General features: G+C 40.5%; 5 protein-coding genes across 5 annotated transcripts; 4 read left to right on the forward strand and 1 right to left on the reverse strand.

Moving 5' to 3' along the window:
- The first annotated feature begins 1,061 nt into the window (after window positions 1-1,061).
- Window positions 1,062-1,777, forward strand: LOC116714230 (endonuclease domain-containing 1 protein-like). Its single transcript, XM_032554650.1, is given in 4 exon segments — window positions 1,062-1,222; window positions 1,224-1,259; window positions 1,261-1,479; window positions 1,481-1,777. Coding segments are annotated over 4 exon segments (564 nt in total). The 5' UTR covers window positions 1,062-1,087; the 3' UTR covers window positions 1,655-1,777.
- A 1,571-nt stretch (window positions 1,778-3,348) lies between these two features.
- LOC116714220 (zinc finger protein 16-like) lies at window positions 3,349-8,990 on the reverse strand. Its single transcript, XM_032554637.1, has 5 exons — window positions 8,790-8,990; window positions 8,060-8,375; window positions 6,847-7,136; window positions 5,143-5,254; window positions 3,349-5,026 (listed from the first exon to the last, which is right to left on the reverse strand). The coding sequence occupies exons 2-5, from the start codon at window positions 8,145-8,147 to the stop codon at window positions 4,005-4,007; spliced, it is 1,512 nt and encodes a 503-aa protein (XP_032410528.1). The 5' UTR covers window positions 8,148-8,375; window positions 8,790-8,990; the 3' UTR covers window positions 3,349-4,004.
- A 791-nt stretch (window positions 8,991-9,781) lies between these two features.
- On the forward strand, window positions 9,782-10,840 carry mif (macrophage migration inhibitory factor). The gene is given in 5 exon segments (XM_032554651.1): window positions 9,782-9,892; window positions 9,894-9,941; window positions 9,943-9,975; window positions 10,308-10,480; window positions 10,567-10,840. Coding segments are annotated over 5 exon segments (348 nt in total). The 5' UTR covers window positions 9,782-9,865; the 3' UTR covers window positions 10,634-10,840.
- Window positions 10,841-11,829: 989 nt separating this feature from the next.
- Window positions 11,830-16,581, forward strand: LOC116714221 (zinc finger protein 257-like). The gene is made up of 5 exons (XM_032554638.1): window positions 11,830-12,006; window positions 13,188-13,567; window positions 13,720-13,844; window positions 14,250-14,307; window positions 14,743-16,581. The coding sequence occupies exons 2-5, from the start codon at window positions 13,249-13,251 to the stop codon at window positions 15,549-15,551; spliced, it is 1,311 nt and encodes a 436-aa protein (XP_032410529.1). The 5' UTR covers window positions 11,830-12,006; window positions 13,188-13,248; the 3' UTR covers window positions 15,552-16,581.
- A 180-nt stretch (window positions 16,582-16,761) lies between these two features.
- On the forward strand, window positions 16,762-21,885 carry LOC116714225 (uncharacterized). The gene is made up of 3 exons (XM_032554643.1): window positions 16,762-17,514; window positions 18,216-18,319; window positions 18,473-21,885. Exons 1-3 carry the CDS (start codon window positions 17,238-17,240, stop codon window positions 19,019-19,021), a joined length of 930 nt encoding a protein of 309 aa, XP_032410534.1. The 5' UTR covers window positions 16,762-17,237; the 3' UTR covers window positions 19,022-21,885.
- The last annotated feature ends 1,107 nt before the right edge of the window (window positions 21,886-22,992 follow it).

Here is a 22,992-nt window from a genome sequence, read left to right on the forward strand (position 1 = left end):
GGAGCTCCACAACTCCTTTGTTGTCCTTCTTGTCCATGAGGCAGATTGTGTGTGTGTGTAGAGGTGTGTGGGGGTGTGTGGGGGAGTGTGGGTGCGTGTGTGTGTGTGTGGGTGGGTGGGGGTGTGCGTGCGTGCGTGTGTGGACTACTATTTGTCAAATCAATACTTCTTCTGCAGTTTGCTAATTACTCATACTCTTTTGTATAGTTCAACATGTGTTGCTGCTTTACTCGTGTTGAAGAAGCCCTGATACAATTTAGAAAGAAATGTGACTGAATAACACATTAATACATTTCCATTCCCGTAAACATTATGTAAAGTGTTGCAACCGCTATTTTTAAAGTGAAACTGCTAAGTAGCTTGATAACAGCATTATCAAGCCACAAGCCACTTCCTCTATGATTTTCAGGTAGTATTTAACCAAGATCTCCAAATCTTTCACATATTTTTCTTGTCCTTCACACGAAGTGTAACTCTGCTATCTTGCTCCAAAGGACTGAAAGAGAGATGGTGTCAAACGGAGCTCTGTTTCTTCTCCTAACCTGCTCTTCTTGCCTGGTTTATGGCGAGGTTGCTGTAAACTTTAACAATTGCCTTCAGTTCTTCTACAGAAACGAACCACCCAAAGATATCACTGGACCAGAGTATCGGCATATCTGCCAGCTTGTACCATAATGCCTACCGCTTTGCCACCCTATATAACTCAAAGTATCGGACACCGCTGTACTCTGCCTATAAACTCCGCAGTCCAGATGGGAAGAGACCTCATCCTAATTGGATGATTGAGCCTCAGGTAAGACCTTGATGTCCAAATTGTTTTTCATTCCCAGGGAAGTAGTTGGGAATGAAAATAATCTGTTATACTAGAAAAAGCCTCATGTAGCTATTAATGTTTTTATTCCACTAACATTTGGTCGTTTTTGCTCTTTCAGTGATAAACAGTGTAAGCAATGACTAAATGAATTTTGCTTATCGTTTTTAAATGACCTGTCTTTATTTTTTATTTATCTTTCCATCTTTTTTCTCGGTTTCTTTTCTTCTTTCTTTCTGTATATTTTAGTTGGCAAACAGCAAAGGTGACAAAAGTATGACGTACATCAAAAACCCAGACCAAAATGTGAAGGAGAGCCAGGCCGTGGATGATGACTACAAACACTCCGGCTATACCAGAGGCCATCTCAACCCCAGCAGCCACCAAGCGACAAAGGACGATCGGACGGCCGACTTTTACCCTGACAAACATCGTTCCTCAAACAGCTTACCTCCAATGGCAGTGACTGGAACAACTTTGAACAGAAGATGTTGGCCAGATTTAAAAATGTCTGCAAAGATAAATTGTATGTAGTTACCGGCATCATCCCTTATCAGTCAGGAAAGCACAAAATCAAAGATAGGGTGTACATTCCTGAGTACATATGGTCTGCTTACTGCTGCAACGACAATAATGTGGGAAAGGATCAGGGAAAATACTTCCCCACATTATGCTGCTGTGGGAAGAAACGATCCCAACAGTGGAAATGATGTGGTGAAGAGAGATCCCAAAAATTCAGGCTATGATGTTAAGGAGATGCCCTTAGAGGAACTGGAGACGATCCTGAAAAAGAAACTAAACATGAACATAACTCTGTTTCATGGGCACTGTGGAGCTAAGTAACATGTAAAAAGCTCAAGTTATCCCAGAACAAAAGTTATATGTGGAGCATTTTACTGATGGAAAATGATGATGATTTTTCAATGTACTCTTTCCACAAACTTTTAATAAAGCATTTCTTGGCATGAACTGGAGTCTTTATTTCAGTTGATGAAAACAAAAATCAGTCATGCATAAAATAATTACAATATTAATATAATATATTAATATTAATCTTGATGCATCTTAGCTTCCATTTTCAGTTCAGTTCACTTATAATCCTATTATACCATCTGTCAGCACTATGGATTTTTTAAAATACATTTGTGCGCAAAGCTACTTGCAAAGCTACACATAAAGCTACGGATACGAAGCTAGTGGGTTATGATTTCATGATTTTATCTCCATGGCTCTGAAGAAATCATCTGACACTGATGCAAGGATTACAAAGAAAAAAGAGAAGAAGCTGAGAGATGGCCCGACAACAGACAAAGAATAAATAATTATCACACCTTGACAGGAAAACAGCCCCCATCTTTCCTGTACTCGTTTACTGGAACATTGTGAGCAGGTAAACAGAAACGAGGATGTAGCTGTTCTTAATTATAGATCCACGCTGTGAACTGGTTCTCTCTGACTGTGTTTGTTCCATTCCATCTTTGTACATGTGCTAATCTTCAAAGCCCCTTGGGTATGTGTTAACGCCCTCTGATATGTGAAGGGGTGTACAAAGATAGGGGATCACGATGTTTAGTTCAGAGTTTGTCTGACAGTCTAACTGGATGCAATCTCTCCGCCTCAGCTGAGGTGTTTTATGTTTCAATAAAGCTGTGTTTGTTCTTTTATTTGTATCCTGGTCTCCAGTTTTTCCCACTTATCAGTCTTGTTTAGGGTGTACCAGACCTCCTGCCTGTAGATGGATGTTTTCTTTTAAAACATCAATAACAGTTTTCAAAAAATTTTTTATGTCATGTCAACCTAAGTATTTACCTGTAGACACATCTGAAATTCTTTAATGTATGTCTTAGAACTTAAAAGAATAAAACATAAAAAGTTTATTCGTGTTTCTCGTGAAGGAAAACAGACCATCTCTCTGAATAGAGTGCAAGCTGCGGTTGTTTGCAACAACTTTGATAATGAACAGACCAAGAAACTGATCTTATCACTCTACTGAAAAGAAGAGTGGCTATATTTGATCACTAATATTTTTTTCAATGTCAGAAAGTGTTTATTGGAATGTTTGATAATTCTCACCTAAACAGATGAAAATAAACAAGTGATACAGGAAAATGTGCTTTTTTTAGTTGTGCAGCAATTGAGCATAGATACTTACACTCATTTCAGGTTTGTTGACATTTTGGGTTAGTTATCTTTTTACTTTTTTAAATAAAACAAAATTGGGTTCTTTAATTTTTATGTCACGCAATTCACATAAACAATATAAAAGGGAAATAAAGTGGTGACATTAGAGTGCAGAATAATTTAATAGATAAAAGGAGGAAAACCACTTATTTTGGTTGATCATCCGGGACACCCTGCACACCCTCGACTATAAATGTTGCCGCAGAGAGCCGTAGAAAAAGACAAAGTGGCGCCACCTAATGGACAAACGTGTTCATCTCACCTAGTTCAGCTTCACTCTACCGGTTATGCAGCGCCCTCTACAGGTTCTCATCCCTCTCATTACGAACCTTAAAATAAAGGAAGGTGTGCGATGGTTTAGGATGAATCGAAATGTTTAATTTTGTAACAGAGAGCAAAACAAAAAGATACAAAATACAAAGCTTACAAAACTGTCAGTTGTATTGGCAGGAAGAGAACGGGGCTTTAGTACAACTGAATTATTGCTAAAAAATAATAAAAATTCACAATGTAGTCTTGCTCATAAATAAGTTCAGGTTTTACACGTTTCCACAGAAAATGGCAGAGGCTTTATTTTTCCTGCAATAAAACGAGTTTTAGTGTTGATTTCTTGCCAGCAAAAATCACCCACATGTGCACTTTTAACCTCAAAGATGATCATCGTCACATTCATCAGCTAACTTCTACGATGGAGTACTAGGGGCACACTAAGAAAATGTGAATATTACAAAAATAAAGTCATAATATTGTGAGAATAAAGTCACAGTATTACGAGAATAAATAATATTACGGGAATAAAGTCGTACAAGTGGAATTAATACGAGAATAAAATCATAACATTCCAACTTTATTCTAATATTGTTACGGCGTAATTCTCAAAATATCTCGTAATATTATGACTTTATCCGACTTTATTCTCATAATACATTTTTTTTCCCCTTAAAATGACCCCGATACTCCGTCGTAAACTTCAACTTTCTCCAGAGTTTCTCCTGTTCTTCATCAGGCGTTTCTAGAAGCACTGATGGTTCTTCAGCTGCTCGATATCATTGAAGCTCCTCCCACAATTGGAGCACTGCAGCGGTGTCTTCTCACTGCTGTGTATCAGCTGGTGTCTCTTTAAATACTCCACGCGGCTGAAGCGTTTCCCGCAGGCCTCGCAGCCGTACGGACGTTCCCCCGTGTGGATCCGCTGGTGCCGCTCCAGGTTGCCAAGGCGACTGAAGCAGCGCCCACACTGCGGGCAGCGGTGCGGTCTCTCGCCCGTGTGCACCAGGTGGTGGCGTTCCAGGGAGCGTGAGTGTGTGAAGCGTTTCCCGCAGATCTCGCAGCAGTGCGGCCGCTCGGCGGCACAGGCGCACTCATGGTTCTTGAGGGCCCAGGCGTGGCTGAAGGTGTTGCCACAGTGGGCACAGGGGAAGAGGCCCACCTCTTCCCCGCTGCCCTGCAAGTGGGCGCCACCTAGTGGACAGGGGTGCTCGTCTAGTTCCGCCTCTGAAGTGAAGCCTCCTCCACACTGTGGACAGAAGTGCAGCAGATCTCCTCCGCCCTCCTCCTCTCCGCTCTCCTCCACGCTTCCAGGAGCAGACGGATGGGGCAGCTGCTCTGGCTCTGCCTGATCCACAGCGCCCTCTGCAGGCGTTATAGCAGCACAGTCGACTTCTCTCAGCTTCTTCGACCAGCCTAGCTTCAGCTCCGCTCCATCAACGCCTCCAGCCCTTGTAGCATCCTTCACGCCGGCTTCTTCCCTCTGCAGAGCAGGAGGCGGAGGATCCAGCTCGCCCTCCTGCTCCAGCCCGTCCAGTCCGATGTACTTCGGCGCCACGCTCCTCTCGCTCCCTTGCACCACCCCTGCATCATGCTGCGACGCCGTCCTGGACGCCTGCTCGCGGCCTCTCTCAGCTCTCAGTGCAGACTCCAGGCCTCGAAGCTCGTCCATCGTCATGCCCCCGTCTGCTGGTTCGGAACGTTTCAGTGCCCAGTTCTCCTCTTCCTCTACTTTCTGATGAAGAGCGGAGGGGCAATCTGAAAGGTCTGCAGGATAGACATAGAGGGAGGGAGAACAGCGTTAGTGTGAGGAATGACTTTCACTTTTATTTTGAGATTTTCTAACTTGCCCTGCCTCAGTCTGAGCGTCCCGGGCTCATTACCTTCACTCTGGGGTTTGGAGCCAGTGAGGAGGTTCTGGTTGGGCGGATTCATCTTCAACGCCTCCTTTATGAGCCTCAGAGAAGCAGGCTGATAGCCCTCTGTTTGCGAAAACTGCACAGTCAGAGAGCAAACAGCTGAGTCATGGAGAGAGAGTTTCTAAATCAGACCAAATTGTTCACATTTAACATTCACAATGTTCAAATATCAAATATGATGCTGCTGTTTGGAACTAAACCAAAATGGAAGATCTCATTTCTGTCTTTTTTTAAATATTTTTTTTTTACTTCAGTTCAGTCTTTTAAACATTTTCAATATAAGACAATTAATCAAGACAGACAAATGGGTTTGCTACTAACAGACAATATATGCTACGATTCTTGTTCTTAATGGTCAGATGAAAGCCAAGCTATGGCTGCCGTTTAGTTAAATTTGCTTCAGCGCATAATTTATCGTCAGAGGTTTGAAAGAGACAGAACGCATTAGACAAACTGGAAGAATTAATTCACCTAAATAACAGCAAACCCTAAACTCATGTCATACAGTCTGTGAAATATGCCAAAAATGAAAAGTGGATGGTTTCTGGGGAGCAACAACAACGCTTCATATAATTTAAAAAAGAAAACAAGGAAAGTTAATCCCTGCGAAGAGAAGAAATAGTCTAAGCGTCACAATAAGCATTTACTTCTGGCATTGGTATAGTGATGCAGTTTGCTTTTAAATAGCCGTAAGTGGAAATACACAGTTCCTCCACAGTGATAAATTCATTATTCAAGTATAAAATGGCTTCCAAATTTAAGAGGAGGAGAAGCATCACTTTTATACATACAGGCTTTCTGAAAAGAGGAGGATAAAATATATATATATATATTTTTTTTTAAGTCTGAAAAGTGTGGCATGGATTTTTATTCAACCACCTTGTGTCAGTGTTTTATAGATCCACCTGTTGCTGTAACTACACTACAGCACAGTCTTGGTGTTTATATCTCCCAGTTTTGCACTCTTTGTTCATTTTTCTTGCAAATTGTCTCATTGCTCAGTCAGACTGGATGAGAGCATCTCTTTATATTAATTTTCAGATCTTAGCATGGCAATGACAATTATTTCATGCGGATGAACTCTAAAGGCAATCAGTTCCACTGGATTTTATTTAGGTGCAACAGAGTAGTTTACTTCCTGGATCATGTAAAAGCTTGTAGTCGTGACGTGACATAAGGCAATGGAAATACATTACTTAAAATGTTTGTAATTATGTCATCTTTATTCCATGCTAACTTCTTCATACATCAGCTGCTAGTTCGTGATTATAGGACCGATTTTTATCTCTTTGGTGTATTTTTTTGCTCAACACTGTAAGACTAAGCTGAGATAAAAACGTACCACTTGGTTATGTGTTTGCATAGGAAAAAGCTTCATGCTGCATCCAGAATTATTATAAAAGCTTTGCTGTACTTGAGAGTTGAAGATTTCCACTCAAGAGGGAAGTCTAGCAGCTTAAAAAAAATCAAACCAGCAGCGTTCTCTTTATCGCCAACATCTCTGCTGTGATTTGTTGGTGGAGAAATGCAAGCGAACCTCTCATCACCTCTCCTCATTATCTTGCCGTCTACATTCCTACTCGGTCTACATGAAGCTGCCGAGCAACACGGTGATGCTGTGCCACTTTCTCCTCCTACTACTCCGCCGAGAAAGCCCATCTCCCTCACCTCCTCTTTGATGTTGGCGTTCTCCTCCCCCTCGCCGCTGAGGCTGCCCTCCCCGTCCTCGTCATCCTCCATCTCTCCCTCGTCTTCCTCATCCCGGGGGAACTGGACGAGGTACGCCTCCCTGGCCTCCTTTCCCCCTCTTCCTACTGCTCCCGTTACTAAGCCTAAAGCCCCTCCAGCTCCTCCTCCCCCGTCACCACCTCCTCCTCCTCCTCCTCCTCCTTCCTCCCACACACCTCCAGGCCATCCTTTGCTGTGGACCGCTGCTGGGACCTTTTTCAGCTTGCCTCCTGCAGTGAGGGGAGGGCGGCAGAGGAAGGTGTGGAGACAGAGGGCACAGGGAGACAGAAGATGAAATATGAGGGGGAGAGAGACGAGTGGGAGGAAATGATTGGGAGGCAAAGAGTGAAGGATGAAGGAGAGACGAGGGGAAAGAGACGGGAGACGTGGAGGAGGAAGATGGCGAAAGGAGTCAAATAGAGGTTGGGGTGAAGGAGAGAAGAAATCAACCAGGGGGAGGAGTAAGCATGATGAACAAGTGAGGAGAGGGGGTTATAGAAGGACACACAGGAGAGTGGGAAGGAGTGGGAAAAAAAACATGTGACAGAAATGACAGAGGAGAGGACGAAGCGGAGTTGTTGAGAAGGAGGAGAAACGGGGTGACATGTTGAAGGAGAGGATGAAAAGTGGAAAAAAAGAGAAGAGAAGTTGAGTGTGTAATTATGGAGGGCGATAGAGAGAGAAGCAGGAGAGGAAAGGAGGCGGGGGAGTATATATATGTGTGTGTGTGCGTGTGTGTGCAACGTGATCAAGGAAAGAAACAGAGCAGGAGGAGGAAATGGGGGGAGGAGAGCAGAAGGAGGAGCAGGAAGGGGAGGGGGAGACAGAAGGAGAGGAGCAAGGCAGGAAGGGAGGGAGCAGAAGGAAAGAGGAGTGGGAGGGCCAGAATGCAGTGCAATGAGAGGAGAGGAGAGGGGGAGGCGAAGGATGGAGGGAAAGATCATGAAGAGGAGGCGGAGGAGGAAGGGAGAGAGATCAGCTCTTGCCAGATGGTTTCCAACAAAACAAGAGTGTCAGTGTCTGCACAGCAAGATTAAAGCTTTTTTCACTTTAGACACACAAACGCAGATACATCTTTGATGGAAATGACAGACATGCGAGTCACTGAAAGGCTGTGGTAAAGTCTTCAACCACTCTACATCAAAATACTTACGGGCAACGTCAACTTTCCGCTTCTGCCGCCCTCCGACCTCCTCGCCTGCATTCAGGCCGGCGTTGCGGCGGCTGGCCGCCCAGCCCATCCCGTACTTGCGCTCCGTCCTCAGCTTGCTCTCGGTGAGCTTGAGCCGCAGCTTGAGAGCCTCGTTCTCCTTCCTGTTGAGGGACAGCTCCACCAGGTAGTCGTTCACGGTCTCCTGGAAGAGCTTGCTGATCTCGCACACGGAGGCGCGGAATCAGGGTGTCCATGACGGCCGTCAGATGCGTCTCAAAGGCGCTCACCGACTCCTCCATCGTCTTGACTCGGAGAGCTGTGGATCCTGATCAACACTCAGCATTAATTAACTGATGACTGCGTTAACAAAGATTTACAAACTGGATCCTGGAAGTTGATCACACCTATTCGATTAAAGATGTAGGAAATCACCTCGGTAGCCGTTACTTTAAGTTAGCTAGCTGCTGCTATATTTTAACCAACTGTTCAATCTCAAAGGACTCAGTATATATGTGCTTACCCCACCTGTAACAATTTAATTACACTATAGCCCCTCCATTCAGCCCTTTTAAACGCAACCACGGTGATATATCAGTTTAATTGACACCAAACGAAAGATCTTCGTCAATTTCGCTTGTTAGTAAACTCTCCAACATGTCAGAGTGTTTAAGTGGATCGCAGGAGGGTTTCCAGTGCTAGCATCAAGGCTAATTTAGCTCTTCATACGCACCTTCTGCAGACGATGCCCAAGTTTTAACTTAGAAGACGTAAAATTAAAACACACAGTGTGATTTTACAGGTTGCACTGGGTAAGTAAGTCATGGGAAGCGGTGACAAAAGGAAGCGCAATCCAACTTCAGCCCTCTCCGTTTGTCTCCTGCTGCTGCTGACACTGTTTTCCTCCTGGGCTCCCTCAGCACTATTTATGATGCCTGCCCACTACCGTAATTACCCTACCACGACGTTCAGGCGCAACTTTAAAATGCTCATCCTCAATTTGTGCTGAAATGCTTTTAATTTAACTTTTTTTTAACTTGACAACACACCCAGATGGTTAAATAGAATATTTATTGAACTAAACCTAGCATCTTGCCTAAAATAGATAACGAACACGTTGGAGCCACGCAAAAATAATTGTCTTATTCTTGATTTTAAAGGCTGACACAATAAGTGTAGAAAGAATGAAAATTAAAATATTAAGCAATTAAAATTACGTTAAAATTGTATGATTTTAAAGGTAGGTAAATGTGAAAATACATGTAAATGCTTGCAGTGACAAACAGATTAACTTGTTTTTGTATGAAAGTCTGCAAAAGCCAAGGAGTATGAACATCCTTTTGCTGTGACTTTGTTAGCATACAGCTCTGTCATCAAAATGTTAAACAGCCAAGTGAAATGTAATAAAGCTAGAAAACGTTCAGGATTAAAAACAATTTGTTCTGTTATATTTGGAGATTATTAGAGAGAGTATGGAATTAATTGGTTGGTTTATTTGTCGTCTATTTTCAAGGATCTGTTTAAAATATTCCTTTTTGTCCGCTCCATCATATAAATATTTTTTTACAACATTAATAAATTATGCAAAACAAACGCCAGAATGAACCGAAATACGTTCACGTCACACCCTCTTGGAGTGATAAGTCTTCCACGGCCATAGGGGGCGCTGTGAGCAATTTCTGACATTGTTGCCGACCGAAACTACAAAAGAGAAAGAGGAAATGATCTTGTCTTCTTCCGTCTGTGAGCAGGAGGAGAGCGAATCATCTGCAGCAGCTCCAACAGTGGAGAAAATACACAGCAGTAATCATGCCGATGTTCATGGTGAACACCAACTGTGGCTAAAAGCGACGTCCCTGCGGCTCTGCTGTCCGAGGCCACGGAAGGAATTGGCCAAGGCGATGGGCAAACCCGTGCAGGTAGGCCTGGGATCACTCGGTTCTGGAGAATCAATGTGGACCTCGTGTTGTTCATATGGATTAGTTTTATTTGTGCCGTTATGATCATTTCATGTTTCAAATGTACTGAAACACAGTTGCGTTTAATCTGCTATGTGAGCAGATCCTTGTGAAACTATGCAAACTATGGCCTGGACTGAGCATTGATGAATGATAAACCTAAGAGGACGATTTATTTGCGGCAACTTTAATAAAATAAAAGTACAAAGACGTCAACGGGACCACAATAGATATCCTAAACCTTTAACAAGTTTACTTTTTTGGTATCTGACTGCATTTGTCTTGCATACCAGTACATTGCTGTGCACATCAACCCTGACCAAATGATGATGTTTGGAGGAAAGGGAGACCCCTGCGCCCTCTGCTCCCTCCACAGCATCGGCAAGATCAGCGGCGCTCACAACAAGCAGTATTCAAAACTGCTGTGCGGCCTGCTCAACAAACACCTGAGCATCTCTCCTGACAGGTAATAAATACACAAGGGCTGCTTCATATGACGTGTAACGCTAAGGTCAACTCTCGTTAACTAGTTTCTCCCTGTGTCTGTCTCAGGATTTACATTAACTTTGTGGACATGGATGCAGCCAATGTGGCCTGGAACAATACCACCTTTGGCTGACATGGAGGTCAACTTTCTAAAGCAGAAGATCATTCCAGCTTTTTCCTACTTCATATAGTCAAAAGCGATGCAGTGGATAACAAAGGCGGTCAGAGGTTCAGATTAGAACAGTCAGAATACTGTGGAGCTTGTCCAAAAAGCACTTAACTTGACCCTTTGCACTATTCCTTTTCCATCCAAAAATAAATAAAAAAAATTCTGGATGAAGCCATGTTTTCTTTGGTTGTTTTATTACTTGCAAAAAGTTAATGTGGTTAAGCTAGATTCATCTTTTTTGGCACAACACAGACACCGTAGAATCACAATAAAAGTAGGACACCAACAAAAAGTACCGCTGCTGAGATTGAAAAAAATAGGGCCATATATCACAGATGGATTAAAAATTCAGAGACAAAAAAACATATGTAAACCTATTAAATTTTACAGTTAAAAAAAACGACTAAACTACACACAATAAATGTAATAATTTAAACTAATTGTAAATACAGTTAAGTATATATTAACATGTATACACTTAGGTTGATTATAAATACAAACCACTATTGTAATCATATTTACTCTAAAAACATTTTCTATATTTAAAACTTTGGAGAGACAAGGATTGGAATACAATTTCAGTATAATTTTTCCTTAATATTGAATGAAATTTTAACTGTTTTCTATGAAACATTAGGAAGTTTATTTTAATTACCTATCTAAAGTGAGGCAAGAAAGTGGGTTATGATTAGATGTGAATATTCTGTGTTAATTGAAAAATTGGCATTTTTAATTTTGTCCAGCAAAAAGAGTGAGCGTATCAAAAATAAAAAATAAAAAATAAGGGAGAAATGCTAGTTTAAAAACGCTGCATTTTAAAGTTTCCAACTAACAAAATTAAAAGAAAGCAGTCGCGTGAATATATATTTAACACGTGTTGAATTTTAAACTCTCAGTCTAAATTTCCGCATATGTTTTATGTTAGATCTTGGATAGGATAGGAAGTAATTATCATACATTTTTTTATTTTGTGTTGTATGTTTAATGATAAGGTAACATATGTAGCTCTTTAGAGCTTATCTTTAGTTACGTAAAAAAAACATATGTAGGAATTTTTCTTCAGGTTTGTACCTCTGCAATGTGCCCAACCGGCTGTTCGTGGGTTGAAATGATGAATTACGATGTACATTGAATGCAGCAACTAATGCGTCTGCAGCGTAAGATGTCGCTTAACGACACATTAACCAATCACAATAAGGTATCGTATGGCTCCGTTAACTACAGAGATCAGAGCTACGACGTCATTGCTACAGTCGGCGGGAAAAGCCCATTTGGGTTGTGGTACGGTTACCTTCTATACGTTCTCTCCGCTTTAGTAACGAAAAGCCATCTCCCAGGTGAGCCTAGGTTGATTTCATATGCAGCTGGTGTTCGCACACTGTTTCTTGAATGGTTGTGGGGTTACTTTATTAGCTACCAGGAATACGCTAACACTAGCTCTCTTCTCCCTAGGCCACGTCGCCAAGGCGTGTCAGATTGTCAGCATATTAAGTTTATCTTGTAGCATTGCGGTAGTAGTGTTGATATGAGGCGTTTACGAGTCGAGGAAAACTAATGGGAGTAAATCACGAAATGCTTTGCATTCTTGTCGGGGACTGTGAGGGGAAAATGGCGGATTAAGGATATCACTTCCTCATTAGCTTGGCTAAGTAACCAGTGGCTCTTACTTTTTACTGCTGTTGTTACAACAATACCCGATTTCTGATCAGAAGCCTTTTCAGTCAACACGGCTTGTTGACTGGTCACATGGTGTGATCCTCACCATGCGAGTCTTGTGCCTCTCATTAAGATCTTTATCTGTAAATTTTGCATTAGTTTTAGGTCTGCTTTTATTCACTAAAAATAATAATAATAAAATACACCAATGCAACATATCCAGCGTACTTTAGATGATAAAAATGTATTTAAAATAACACGTGCTAAAGTGAAATTTAGTTTTAAAAGCGAAAAACTTTATTAGTAGCATATTATCTTAGAAAGACTATATGATCATAACGTTGTTGCACTGACAACGACTTACCGCATTTGTCTGTTAATTTACTCAATAGTGTGGATCACATTCTCTAAATGTATCAATAGTTAGACTGTCATGAAATAACAGCAAAATCGTAAGTTGTTTATTAAAAATAAAAATAATATTTCGCTTAATTTTGGAAAACAAACTTCTTTAAAACTAAATATGTGGATTCAGTATTGTGTGTGAAATTGGAAATTGCCTTATGATAAATAACCCTTTTGTAAAATGGTATCTTCCTGTGCTTAATCCTGTTAAATGGAGCTAAAAGTATAAAATTCCAACTTTTTTGTTGGCATGCAAAGCGTGATTTTATCATGGGTGGAATTCAGTAGCATACAAATACTACAGTATCACAGTGTACATAGAAGTGAACTATTTGTCACATTCAACCGAAGCATTTCATGTTGTTGACTTTATAAGACATGATAGGTTTTTAAAAATAAGTCATGAATCGTGTGTTTTGTTGACTACTGTGATCTGATCATGTTTCTCTGTGTTTAGCCAATAAGGATTTCCGCAACGTCTCACGCGCTCCGAAGGCCGCTGTTGGTCATCTTCCATCATGTCTGACGCTCTGATGCGAGGCGTCCGGGTCCAGCTGACCACAACGATGGACTCCGTCTTGAGGACGGCCGTGTTTGAAGTCATGAGGATCTTTGAAAGCGCACTGTATAACCATAAATTGGAGATGGCGCAGAAGGGAGAAGAGATTGCTCATCTCAAAGTAAAGCTTCAAGGTGCAGAGCTAAAGCTTAAAGACTTTGAGATGAACAGTCAGAGAACAGCAGAGACGACTGAAACCCAATCAAAGCCAGAAGTTGTTCCAGTTGCCCCAGTTGCCCCAGAACAGCCTGTCACAGTTCCTGAGAGTGAAGTTGAAGGTATAGTGGGTTATTTATTTGATTTCAAGTAATCTGCTGCTGTATTAGAAAGCTGTATAAGGAACATAACTCCACATCTTCAGTTTTATTTAGTAATCTGAATATTTACTACTGTGGGGTTAAACATGTTTAGTGTGTCTGCTTATGCGCAGTGCCCGATGACTGGTGTGCTCCACTGGGCTGTGATGCATCGAACAGACAAGAGGAGGGTTGTCCCAGCGTAAGACTGCGGCAGTTTTCCATTCGTCTGTTTCCTGTTCCTCTCATTAAGCACGAGGTGTGTAGATGGATCTAGGAAGTTCTGGTGATGGCGAATGGTTGTTCAATAACACAAACTGCATGGGGTGAGCGATCAGATTGCTATATGAGCTAATTGTTTTGGTGCCATATCTCACACTGGGCTTGTTGCTTAACAGGCCACTGGTTGATCTTTCACTGTGACCTCGGACAGATTCCTGTCAGACAGCTAAACTAATGGTGAAATCCAGAAGTCAAGTAGAAGTGAAAACCAGTGAGCCCAGGACGGATGTTGGTGCCGGATCTGAACATGCTGAGACTTAATCTGATTGTTTGATCCTTGTTAAGCCTTTATTTGTCCTTCACTCTTTTTTTTTTTTTTTAGATATTTTTTACAACTTTTTAGAGATGTAACTTATGTATGTTTTTCTTTTTCTATTTTTAGGAGGACAGCCATGTCATCAGCCTCCAGAAATCTCCAGTCAGCAGGAGATCAAAAAGAAGTAAGTTGAATTATGGACCATTTTGACCATTCTCTGATGCCTTCAGGATGTTTTGCGTTTATTTTTAGCTCTTTTATAGACAATTTCATAAAAATGATCAGGGTTTCTCTAAAAGGTTAAAAAGTAAGTTGTTTCCAGTTTTGCATAAATATGGAAAACCCTTCAAACAGACACAAATCTAAGATTCTATAAACTCGTTGATGTAATAGTTCCCATTATGTCACATTTTGATTAATCAGCCTTCTGAAAGTAGTAAATTATTGTAAATGTTAATATGTTAACATTTTCCTGTTTCTCACGTCACTCTGTCAAAATTATTTGCACCCTTTTTTGCTTTGTTGTTGCTAAACTACTTTGTCTCACAACACATAAGTCCAAAGGTCTCAAATCACACCTTCAAATGACATTCTCCATTTGTCTGTCTGTTCCTCCCAGTCTCTGCCATGAATGATAAGCCAAACTCGAGCCAAGACGAGAGTAAACCAGTCGGTTATCAAGCAGCTCGGCACCCGAAAATAAGTGGCGACCTCAACAAATTACTCCAAGGTCTCAGCAAGGACTTCTGCAACCTCACGGATTTGGAACGGCTTCGGAAAAGACAAATGAGTGAGGAAACTTTTACAAATGATGAGAAGAAAGAGAAGAAAGACGAAGAAGATTCATCAAAGCACAAAGAGAAAAGTCAGAGCAAATCTAAATACAGTTGTGAGACTTGCTACAAGGTGTTCAAAACAAAGCGAGGCCTGGGTGAACATGTCCGTTCCCAGAGGAAGTGCAGAGGCTGCCTGAGGGCCCTCTGCTTCAAAAGTCAAGTGAAATACCATAAGAGAGCTTGTGCAGAGTACAAGAAGTTGATGAAAGAAAAATGCAGACTGCACGAGAAGAAGACTCAAAAAGCACTCAACTCCAGCAAAACAGAGGTGATTGGGAAAAATGAAATCACACAGTCTTCTGCTAACAAAAAAAACCCCTCCACCCGAAAGTTCTCCTGCAAACATTGCAGCTACAAGACTAACTCCAGAAAAAAACTTAGACGGCACAAAATGTGTCATAGTGAGAAGACGCAAGCTTTGCCCATATGTCTAGAGAGGCTTGATGAGAAAAAGGAATTCGATGTACCCAAGGAAAAACACAAAAGTCTCATGCAGGTCAGCAACCAAAATGGAGACTTTGGATGGACTGAGCCCTTAGAAGAGGTTGACGAAGACGCAGGATTAAAACACGGCGAGAAAATGCAAGAATGAAGGCCCCTGAAGGTGATAAGTGACGTACATTTTGTTTTTTACTAGCCTGAGTGCATAAGAAGGAGGACAGGAAGACTGCAACAGGATAGCTGCTGTCCTCGGACATTATTTCACTGAAAGCCGTAATTTACACCCACCATGTTTTGTTTGTTTTACTTCAGAAATGGAAAAGAACAGCTCCAAGTATTGTATTTCTTAAAACCATTTCAGGTCAAAACAAGACGCCAAAGTAGCTTTGTTTTTTCTTAAATCACAGGTAAAAGGGTATAAGACGAGACAGGTTTTGTCCTCCAAAAGCAGTCTTCTGCTAAGACGTTGAGTAGTCACCTCAATGTTTTGTTTTCTCTGACTAAAATTAGACTGATGAAGGCAGATGTATCCTCAGAAAGTGAAAACTCTTAAGAGAGAAAATCTATAAACTTGCTAGGTGATCGTCTAGTAAGTCAAAAGTGCTTCATCACTTTGTGAGAAATGAGATTCCAAGCCAAAATGTGCTTTTTTTGTGATTGCTTGTATTTTTAATTTTTTTTTACAAAATAGGAAGCTCCAGTCTCTCTAAGTATTTGTTTGCATTTGATACATCTTTGGTACTTTACAACTGTATTATTTGATGATCTTGAATGCTGGATCATCACACAGAGCTCTCTGGTGTCAATTACATTGGTTGAATAGATTTTATGTAATTGTAAAAAATGGGTCAACTCTACAGGAATTATTTCAGCTTAGCTTTTTTTTGTTGATAAATGTATTAGCATGAATTTATTTATTTCTTTGTTGATGTGTTTTGAACTTGCTTTATTTGTTATAGCACAAATTTTGTGCTTGAAGTTGTTGGCTTAATTTGATTTAAACCCAATTTTAATAAAACGTACAATTGTGTTTAGTTTTTGTTCATTTTTAACACGTTTAGAATTTGATAGTAAAAAATTACCTTTATTTAATGGAGACTTGCAATGCTTCCTGGTGTTCCTTTATTTGATTTTAATTTCATGCTGAAGTTATGAAATAAAGCAAAATTTGTAGTTTTTCACTGCTAATGTTTTGATTTTTTTTTCCCCCCTTAAAAGCTGGCTTGTTCTTCCCCATAGAATTAATATGAAAAAAATATATATATTTGAAATCTAAAATTGTTGAATTAATCTTTTAGTTGACGATTAGAGACTGAGCTGTGTTGCACATGCCTTACCTGCACGTATGCAGGACGTGATTTCTCATCCGTTATCGCGAGATTTGCTACATCTCTTCACAGGTGTCGAGCTGCTACATAAATCGTGCGATTTTACCTTGAAAGTGAGGCTGCTATATTTATTTTATTCTAGTCCAACAGAAAGTTACTCTCCAGTAAATTACAACCGGATTGTCTATTAATCTGTTTTTAGTGCAGCGTTTAGACATTAAACGCAAGTGCTAGCTTAAAGGATGCATTGCTAGCTTCGTTGGGTCGTTGTTTACATGTTATTCAGAGATAACGAGAAAGCGAAGCAGGGGATTTTCCTGTCTCTTTTAAAGGGGTTTTTACTAAATTACGGTCGAAAATAGCCAACACTTTAGAAGGCTCTTGCCGTAAACTCCCAATTGTATACAGACAGTATCTCAGGCAGCATGTCGTGTTGTTTTCTGGAAGCTCCCAGCGGTGTGTCGGTCAGTCTCGGACATTAAGACGGGTTTAGTCACAACAAAAGGAGCATGGAGTCTGTGAGGAGCGCGTTTCACGCTCAGCTGGCCACCATCATGGACTCTCTGCTTGCTGCGGCCGTGTGCGAGATCGCCAAGATCTTCGAGAGCAGCCTGTGCGAGCAGCAGACGGAGCTGGCGCAGAAAGCCGAGGAGATCTCCGTGCTCCGCTGCAGGCTGGAGAAGGTGGAGAGGAGGCACAAAGCTAAGGGTGGAGGCACCGAGGAGGGAGCGCCGTCATCAGGAGACAGAGAGGGCAGCCTGAGGCAACAGATCCCGACAGGATCAGGTATTACAATAGACCTAGAAATATAAGCACAGCCTAAAGTTGTCTTTAGGCATGTTTAAATAATGTAAGTTATATAAATTATAATTGATCTTGTTTTAAAATTATTGCTGGCAAACTTCAAGTGACATGTTTCCTAACCCAGACTGTGTAACACTGATTGGACTAGTACAGTGGTGTCCAACTCCAGTCAAGAGCTGCAGTCCGGCGTGTTTTAGATGTTTTCTTAGTTCAGCACACTTTAACCGAATTAATGTTTCATTATCAAGCTTCTGGAGAACTTGATGACAAGCTGAGGGCTTAATTTGGCCATTATTTGAACTGTGTTGCATGCAGAACATTGGCTTGATAACTTGAGTTGGACAACCCTGTACTGGGGTAAAGGGTCTAATGTCGAAAGGAGTGATATTCTGCATAGAAAGCATTCAGAAATACTCATAATTTAATCTGTTTTAGTTAGTACCCTACAGAACAGTAAAAATAAAAAAATACTTACATTAAAAGAACTGTAGCTCTTAGTATATTATATTATTTTATCCCTGATAAGAATACTTTTTTTGTGTGTGTTTTTTAAAAAAAATTCTTTTTAGAAACAGTACAAATGTATTAGTTTGTACTGTATTAATATTAATATTAGTATAGTCTTAGTTGTACTCTGGTGTACAACTAAGACAGAGTTTGCACTAATCTGTTCTCTTTGATAGCACTGAGTGTGGGGAAGGAGCCATGTCCATCGGAAGCAGAGGAGGTACTCTGCATGCTGAAGGAAGAGGCTACAGGTCAGGAAGGAGCTGCCGTAAAACATGAGGTGAGATGTTTTGCTTCTTCTCAGTGACCCACATAGTATACCCAGTGATTTTGCTAAAATATGTCTTAGCTATTACAAATTTACTCATTCATATCTTGTTCTTGTTAAGTATTGAGGTTCTTACAGATTTCTGTTACCTCTTTTTATGAACAGCATCTTAGATTGCGGTCTGCTGCAGTCCCAGCCCCGAATGGAAATCTGTGCATTTCCCATCCTGACCACTGCTCTCCCAAATCTGAATCCAGTCTACTTCCAGCAGGTGAGTGGTTACCTGGACTGAACGCCACTCGAGGTGCTGTATCAGGTCTGGACCAGCTGCAGGCAGATGGCACTGACTGCTCTGCTGCAGGTAGCAGCAGCATCGGCAATGACGCGTCTTCCTTCCCGCGCGGTTTTAGATCAGGCGAGACCAATAACGAAGGTGACAACGCCTCATTTGCTTATCTGGATCAGGAGTCCGAGAACCAGAACTCGGATCAGGGTCCGGGAGAAAAGGAGGCTCAGAGAGATCTCACTCCAGCCTCCTCTGGTGAATCCTGGCGAACAAGAGATGACAGAGGTGCAAGAGGCCACATCAATCACACACGGCGAGTCACTAATTTTACTACCAGAGATCCTCTGCGACCGCAGTCCAACTCCCAGCTGCTCGCAGCACGTCAGACCAACACTCACAGGTCATCCTGTAACTCCCAGTGGAGGTAGCGGACGCCCTTACTCCTGCCCCTACTGCACCAAGTGTTTCACATACCCTTCCCATCAGCGCAGGCACCTTCTACGACACACCGGAGTCAGACTGCATCCCTGTCAGTTCTGTGACAAGAGCTTCCTCACGCCGTCAGAGCTCACCGTTCACACTCGCACGCATACGGGGGAGCGTCCCTTCGGCTGCGCTCAGTGCGGTAAACGCTTCGCCCGCAGCGGCAACCTGAGAGCCCACCAGCGAGACGTTCACATGGGAAAGAGGCCCTTTGCTTGTGTCGAGTGTGGAAAAAGATTTGCCCACAGAGGAAACCTGAGGGTGCACAATCACAGAGTCCATCAAGGGGATCCATACTACTCTGACGGTCAACCGGAGCCTGACATAGGCCAGAGTGCTATTTAAAAGCAACACAAGTAGGAAAAATACCTACATTAAGTTATTATTCAGCACCTTGGCAGCAATTTGGAACAATTGAAGCTTTTTGGTCTTATTTGTGCTTCTATATTTTTTTATGTAGATGATTATGTCTAATTCTGAGTCAGGTCTGTTTTAGGTCAAATAGTTTTTTGTTCAGTGTAATTGATGTGAATGAATGAATATAATAATCTGAACATAACTGTGGAAGTAAAACAAGCAAAATGTGACTATATTGCTGTTTCTTTTCCTTTTCAAAGTTGGCCATTTCTGAACACACTCTTCATTTGAACTGAAGAAACTGTCAAATAATGTTTTATATATGCTACAGCTGCATCTAAAAAATTAAAATATCATCAAAATTGCATTTGTTTCAGGATTTCCATTTAGTACGGGTACATTCAAATGTTATATAGACTTATTACACAAAGAGTGATATAGTTCAAGCATCATTTTCTGTTAGATTTCGTTATTTTGGCTTACTACACAAGAGGATTATGGAAATTCTAAGAACACTCCTTTCTGAGAAGTCCTTTTTTTCAGTGGCATTAATTTCCTTCCATAGTTTATGGCTAATAAAAACCCAAAATTAACTTCCTCAAAAAATTAGACGATTAAAAGAGATCAATAAATCTACTAATATCCAAACATATTAGTGGAAAGTTAGGTGAAAGGAAAAAGTATGGTAGAAAAAGGTGTGCATATGCCAGAAGTAACCACATTCTTTAGGTGATTTGCTGATAATCACCTCTCAGCAAAAACAGCAGCCTCATCGCCTCCATTGATCCAGTGACTCATGCAAAGTTCATGTATATACTTTGACATTTCTGTATCGAAAAAACATGTTTAATAGCTTCAATTATAATCTTCAGAGAAACTAAATTTAGGATTTTCCTCGGCTGTTGATAGTAATCATCCAAATCGATAGAAAACAATTGAAAGAATTCACTCTTTACGTAATTAATCTACAATATGAATGTATTTGAGGACCATATAAAGGTTAGAAATCCAATATATATGACTCATAAATCTTGAGTCATAGATAATACATACTTAATATAATTAAGTATTTATTCAGATGAACTAGAACTCGTCTGTCTTGCCTCGATGGATGAATATACAGAGTTGTGCAGTAAAGGACGTTTGTTCAGCATGTAGTTAAAACTGATACCACACAATGTTTCCCAGTTTCCTGAACATCCTGTATGAAACTGGTAGAAAACACTAAAATTATTTTCTTTTTTTCAATTAAGTAGTGGAAATAGAAATAACGACTAGGAAGAATATGACATGAACAAACAACTGGTCCTCCTTTGCACTCTTATCTTTTATAACAATTTAATCCCTTTAGAGCATTAAACTTCAAAAATGTAAAACATTGCTGTATTGTTTATCCTATCTTAAATATTACTGTAAATATAATTGCTCTTTGTCAGTGCTTACCTTGGATTGAATGTAGTCTTATTTTTCTTCTTCAATATTAAAGAAGATTAATACTTTCTTCTTTTTTGCTTTTTTTCTCCAAAAAATCTAATTTCCTCCAGTTGATTTCTGGTTAAATATTTTTCCTCCTGGATTTTATGTTTTTGCTACTGCTTGTTTACTTCATAGGCCTTTTATTTTAGTTTTCTGCACTTTTTTTCTTCTACTTTCTCCAATAATCAGACAGCTGAATTTTTTCTTCAGTATCTGTTTTCATAAACAAGCTTATTAGTAAAGTCAGAATTGTTCAGGATTTTCTCAACAGTAAAAAAAAAGTTTTTCCATTGCTTAAGCTGACTAAACAATATTTACTGTAGGTTTTATTTTAGAACTGTGGTTTAAAAAGCAGATTGTTTGGCTGCTAAATGAAAGTATGTTTGTTCTTAGTTTGAAGCTTTTTTGGTCTCTTCAAAGCTAACTGTATGTACTTCTTATCAAGTTTAACTTATAATTTGACTCGGCTGTGAAAAGCTTTATTGTGGTAAATGTAATGTTAAAGAGGACTTTTTTGTTTCCTTTAAAAAAAAAGTTAATCCTCTAAATCCTGACTTTTCATTGTGAAGAAATAAACATGTAAGTTTGTTGCACTGTTTTATGTCAGACACCGGGGGGCAGTGCAAATACAAGAAAGGTTTACAGAAATGTATGCTGACAGGTTTTGATGTTCTCAGCATGTTTTACCTTGTTTTGTCCCACATTTGTCAGCATCTTTTTCCCTGATGCATGCCCGTGTGTCATCATGGTGCCCTGTCCTGTAATACATCGTATGAATGTTCAGAAAAATCAAAATGTGAGTTAATTCTATACGTGCACAAAACCTAATGTATTAGAACATGTTTTAGCTATTTTCTTCTTTATCTATAAGTATGTAAAACTTGCAAACTTTCTTCTGTTTCTTGTATTCATTTTCTAAAATTGTTCTAAATCCTTCACACATGAGAGATGTCCAATAAACACTTTATTTTTATTAGTCTTTGAGTGTCTTCTGATGTTAGGATTTCCATGAAAAATAAATGTATCCTAGTTGTAATTCAAGAAAACATGTTTAAAAAAACCCCAAACAAAATTAGCCACAAAAATGGGATTTAGATGAAGTGATCAAGATATGTTGGATTTCACTTTTTTTTTATCAACTTTTAGCTCTTTTATTGTCTAGAAGACCTCAGTTTTTGTAACATTGACTTGGTGTATATATGTTTTCTTTTCTTTTTCATAGACCTAAACATGCACTGAGCCTGTGGGCTAAGTGGGGGCTGATGGGATATTTGTCCCCGTCTCTCCCTCCTCAGTCTTTCACACACTGCAGAGGGAGGTCTGGCCCAGGCTCTGAGCATGTACTCCCCAAGCTGCTGAGTCCATGGATTGCTCACAGAAACACAACATGCAGTGACCTCCCCTCCCCCTTAAAGGTCACCTGTGTTTGTGTGCAGGTCTCTCTCTGCCTCAGTCAGAAAGACTGGAAATATATTAAGAACACAGAGCAGGAAGAGGCTGTGCAGCACGACAAAGAGATTCGAACATTAATGTCAGCGTGCCTCACTTGAAAGGTTTAACATTTATAAATCTGACTCAGATAAGGGTTTGCTGTCTGCTGCTGTGGTGGGCGGATTGAATCCTCACTGGATAAAGCTGGGGGTTCTTACAGACCTTCAAAATGCACGCATAAAGACACAGCACACTTTCAGTGCTGTATTTATATGCTATTTGAAAGCATGCGGCCAGATAGAGGCATTAATCTGTGCACGGATTTGAGTCTCGAAATGTTTTGTGATTGTATTCAGATAGCATCCATTCCATGCAATATTTATTTTGTTTATATTTAGTTGTGTGTAATCGTAAATCTGTTCAAAGCAGCTTTACCTAAAGAGGAAAAGGGCAACAAATATCCGTGGACCAAGCTGGACTGCCAGATGTATGATTGCTTTATAAGATTTACAAACCACATGAAACGCCAAATGGAGAGAAATCTGTAAAGCCTTGAAAAGGTTTACCTTCATAGAATAGCTGAAATTGTGATCAGACTAAATTACACACAGCTGGAATATTTTGCATTGGATTTGATTTTGGGGTACCAGAG

The sequence above is a fragment of the Xiphophorus hellerii genome, chromosome 23, assembly GCF_003331165.1.
Source record: "Xiphophorus hellerii strain 12219 chromosome 23, Xiphophorus_hellerii-4.1, whole genome shotgun sequence".
NCBI classification, from domain to species: Eukaryota; Metazoa; Chordata; class Actinopteri; order Cyprinodontiformes; family Poeciliidae; genus Xiphophorus; species Xiphophorus hellerii.

What these genes read in the sequence shown, in the direction of transcription:
- LOC116714220 (XM_032554637.1), bottom strand. Translation starts at nt 8,147, where the DNA reads ATGGGCTGGGCGGCCAGCCGCCGCAACGCCGGCCTGAATGCAGGCGAG. An exon ending in ACGCCAACATCAAAGAGGAG is followed by an intron (nt 5,255 to 6,846) that starts GTGAGGGAGATG and finishes CTGACTGTGCAG; the next exon opens with TTTTCGCAAACAGAGGGCTA. An exon ending in CTCCAAACCCCAGAGTGAAG is followed by an intron (nt 5,027 to 5,142) that starts GTAATGAGCCCG and finishes TCTATCCTGCAG; the next exon opens with ACCTTTCAGATTGCCCCTCC.
- LOC116714221 (XM_032554638.1), top strand. Translation starts at nt 13,249, where the DNA reads ATGTCTGACGCTCTGATGCGAGGCGTCCGGGTCCAGCTGACCACAACG. An exon ending in TTCCTCTCATTAAGCACGAG is followed by an intron (nt 13,845 to 14,249) that starts GTGTGTAGATGG and finishes TTCTATTTTTAG; the next exon opens with GAGGACAGCCATGTCATCAG. An exon ending in CAGCAGGAGATCAAAAAGAA is followed by an intron (nt 14,308 to 14,742) that starts GTAAGTTGAATT and finishes TGTTCCTCCCAG; the next exon opens with TCTCTGCCATGAATGATAAG.
- LOC116714225 (XM_032554643.1), top strand. Translation starts at nt 17,238, where the DNA reads ATGGAGTCTGTGAGGAGCGCGTTTCACGCTCAGCTGGCCACCATCATG. An exon ending in ACAGATCCCGACAGGATCAG is followed by an intron (nt 17,515 to 18,215) that starts GTATTACAATAG and finishes TCTCTTTGATAG; the next exon opens with CACTGAGTGTGGGGAAGGAG. An exon ending in GAGCTGCCGTAAAACATGAG is followed by an intron (nt 18,320 to 18,472) that starts GTGAGATGTTTT and finishes TTTTATGAACAG; the next exon opens with CATCTTAGATTGCGGTCTGC.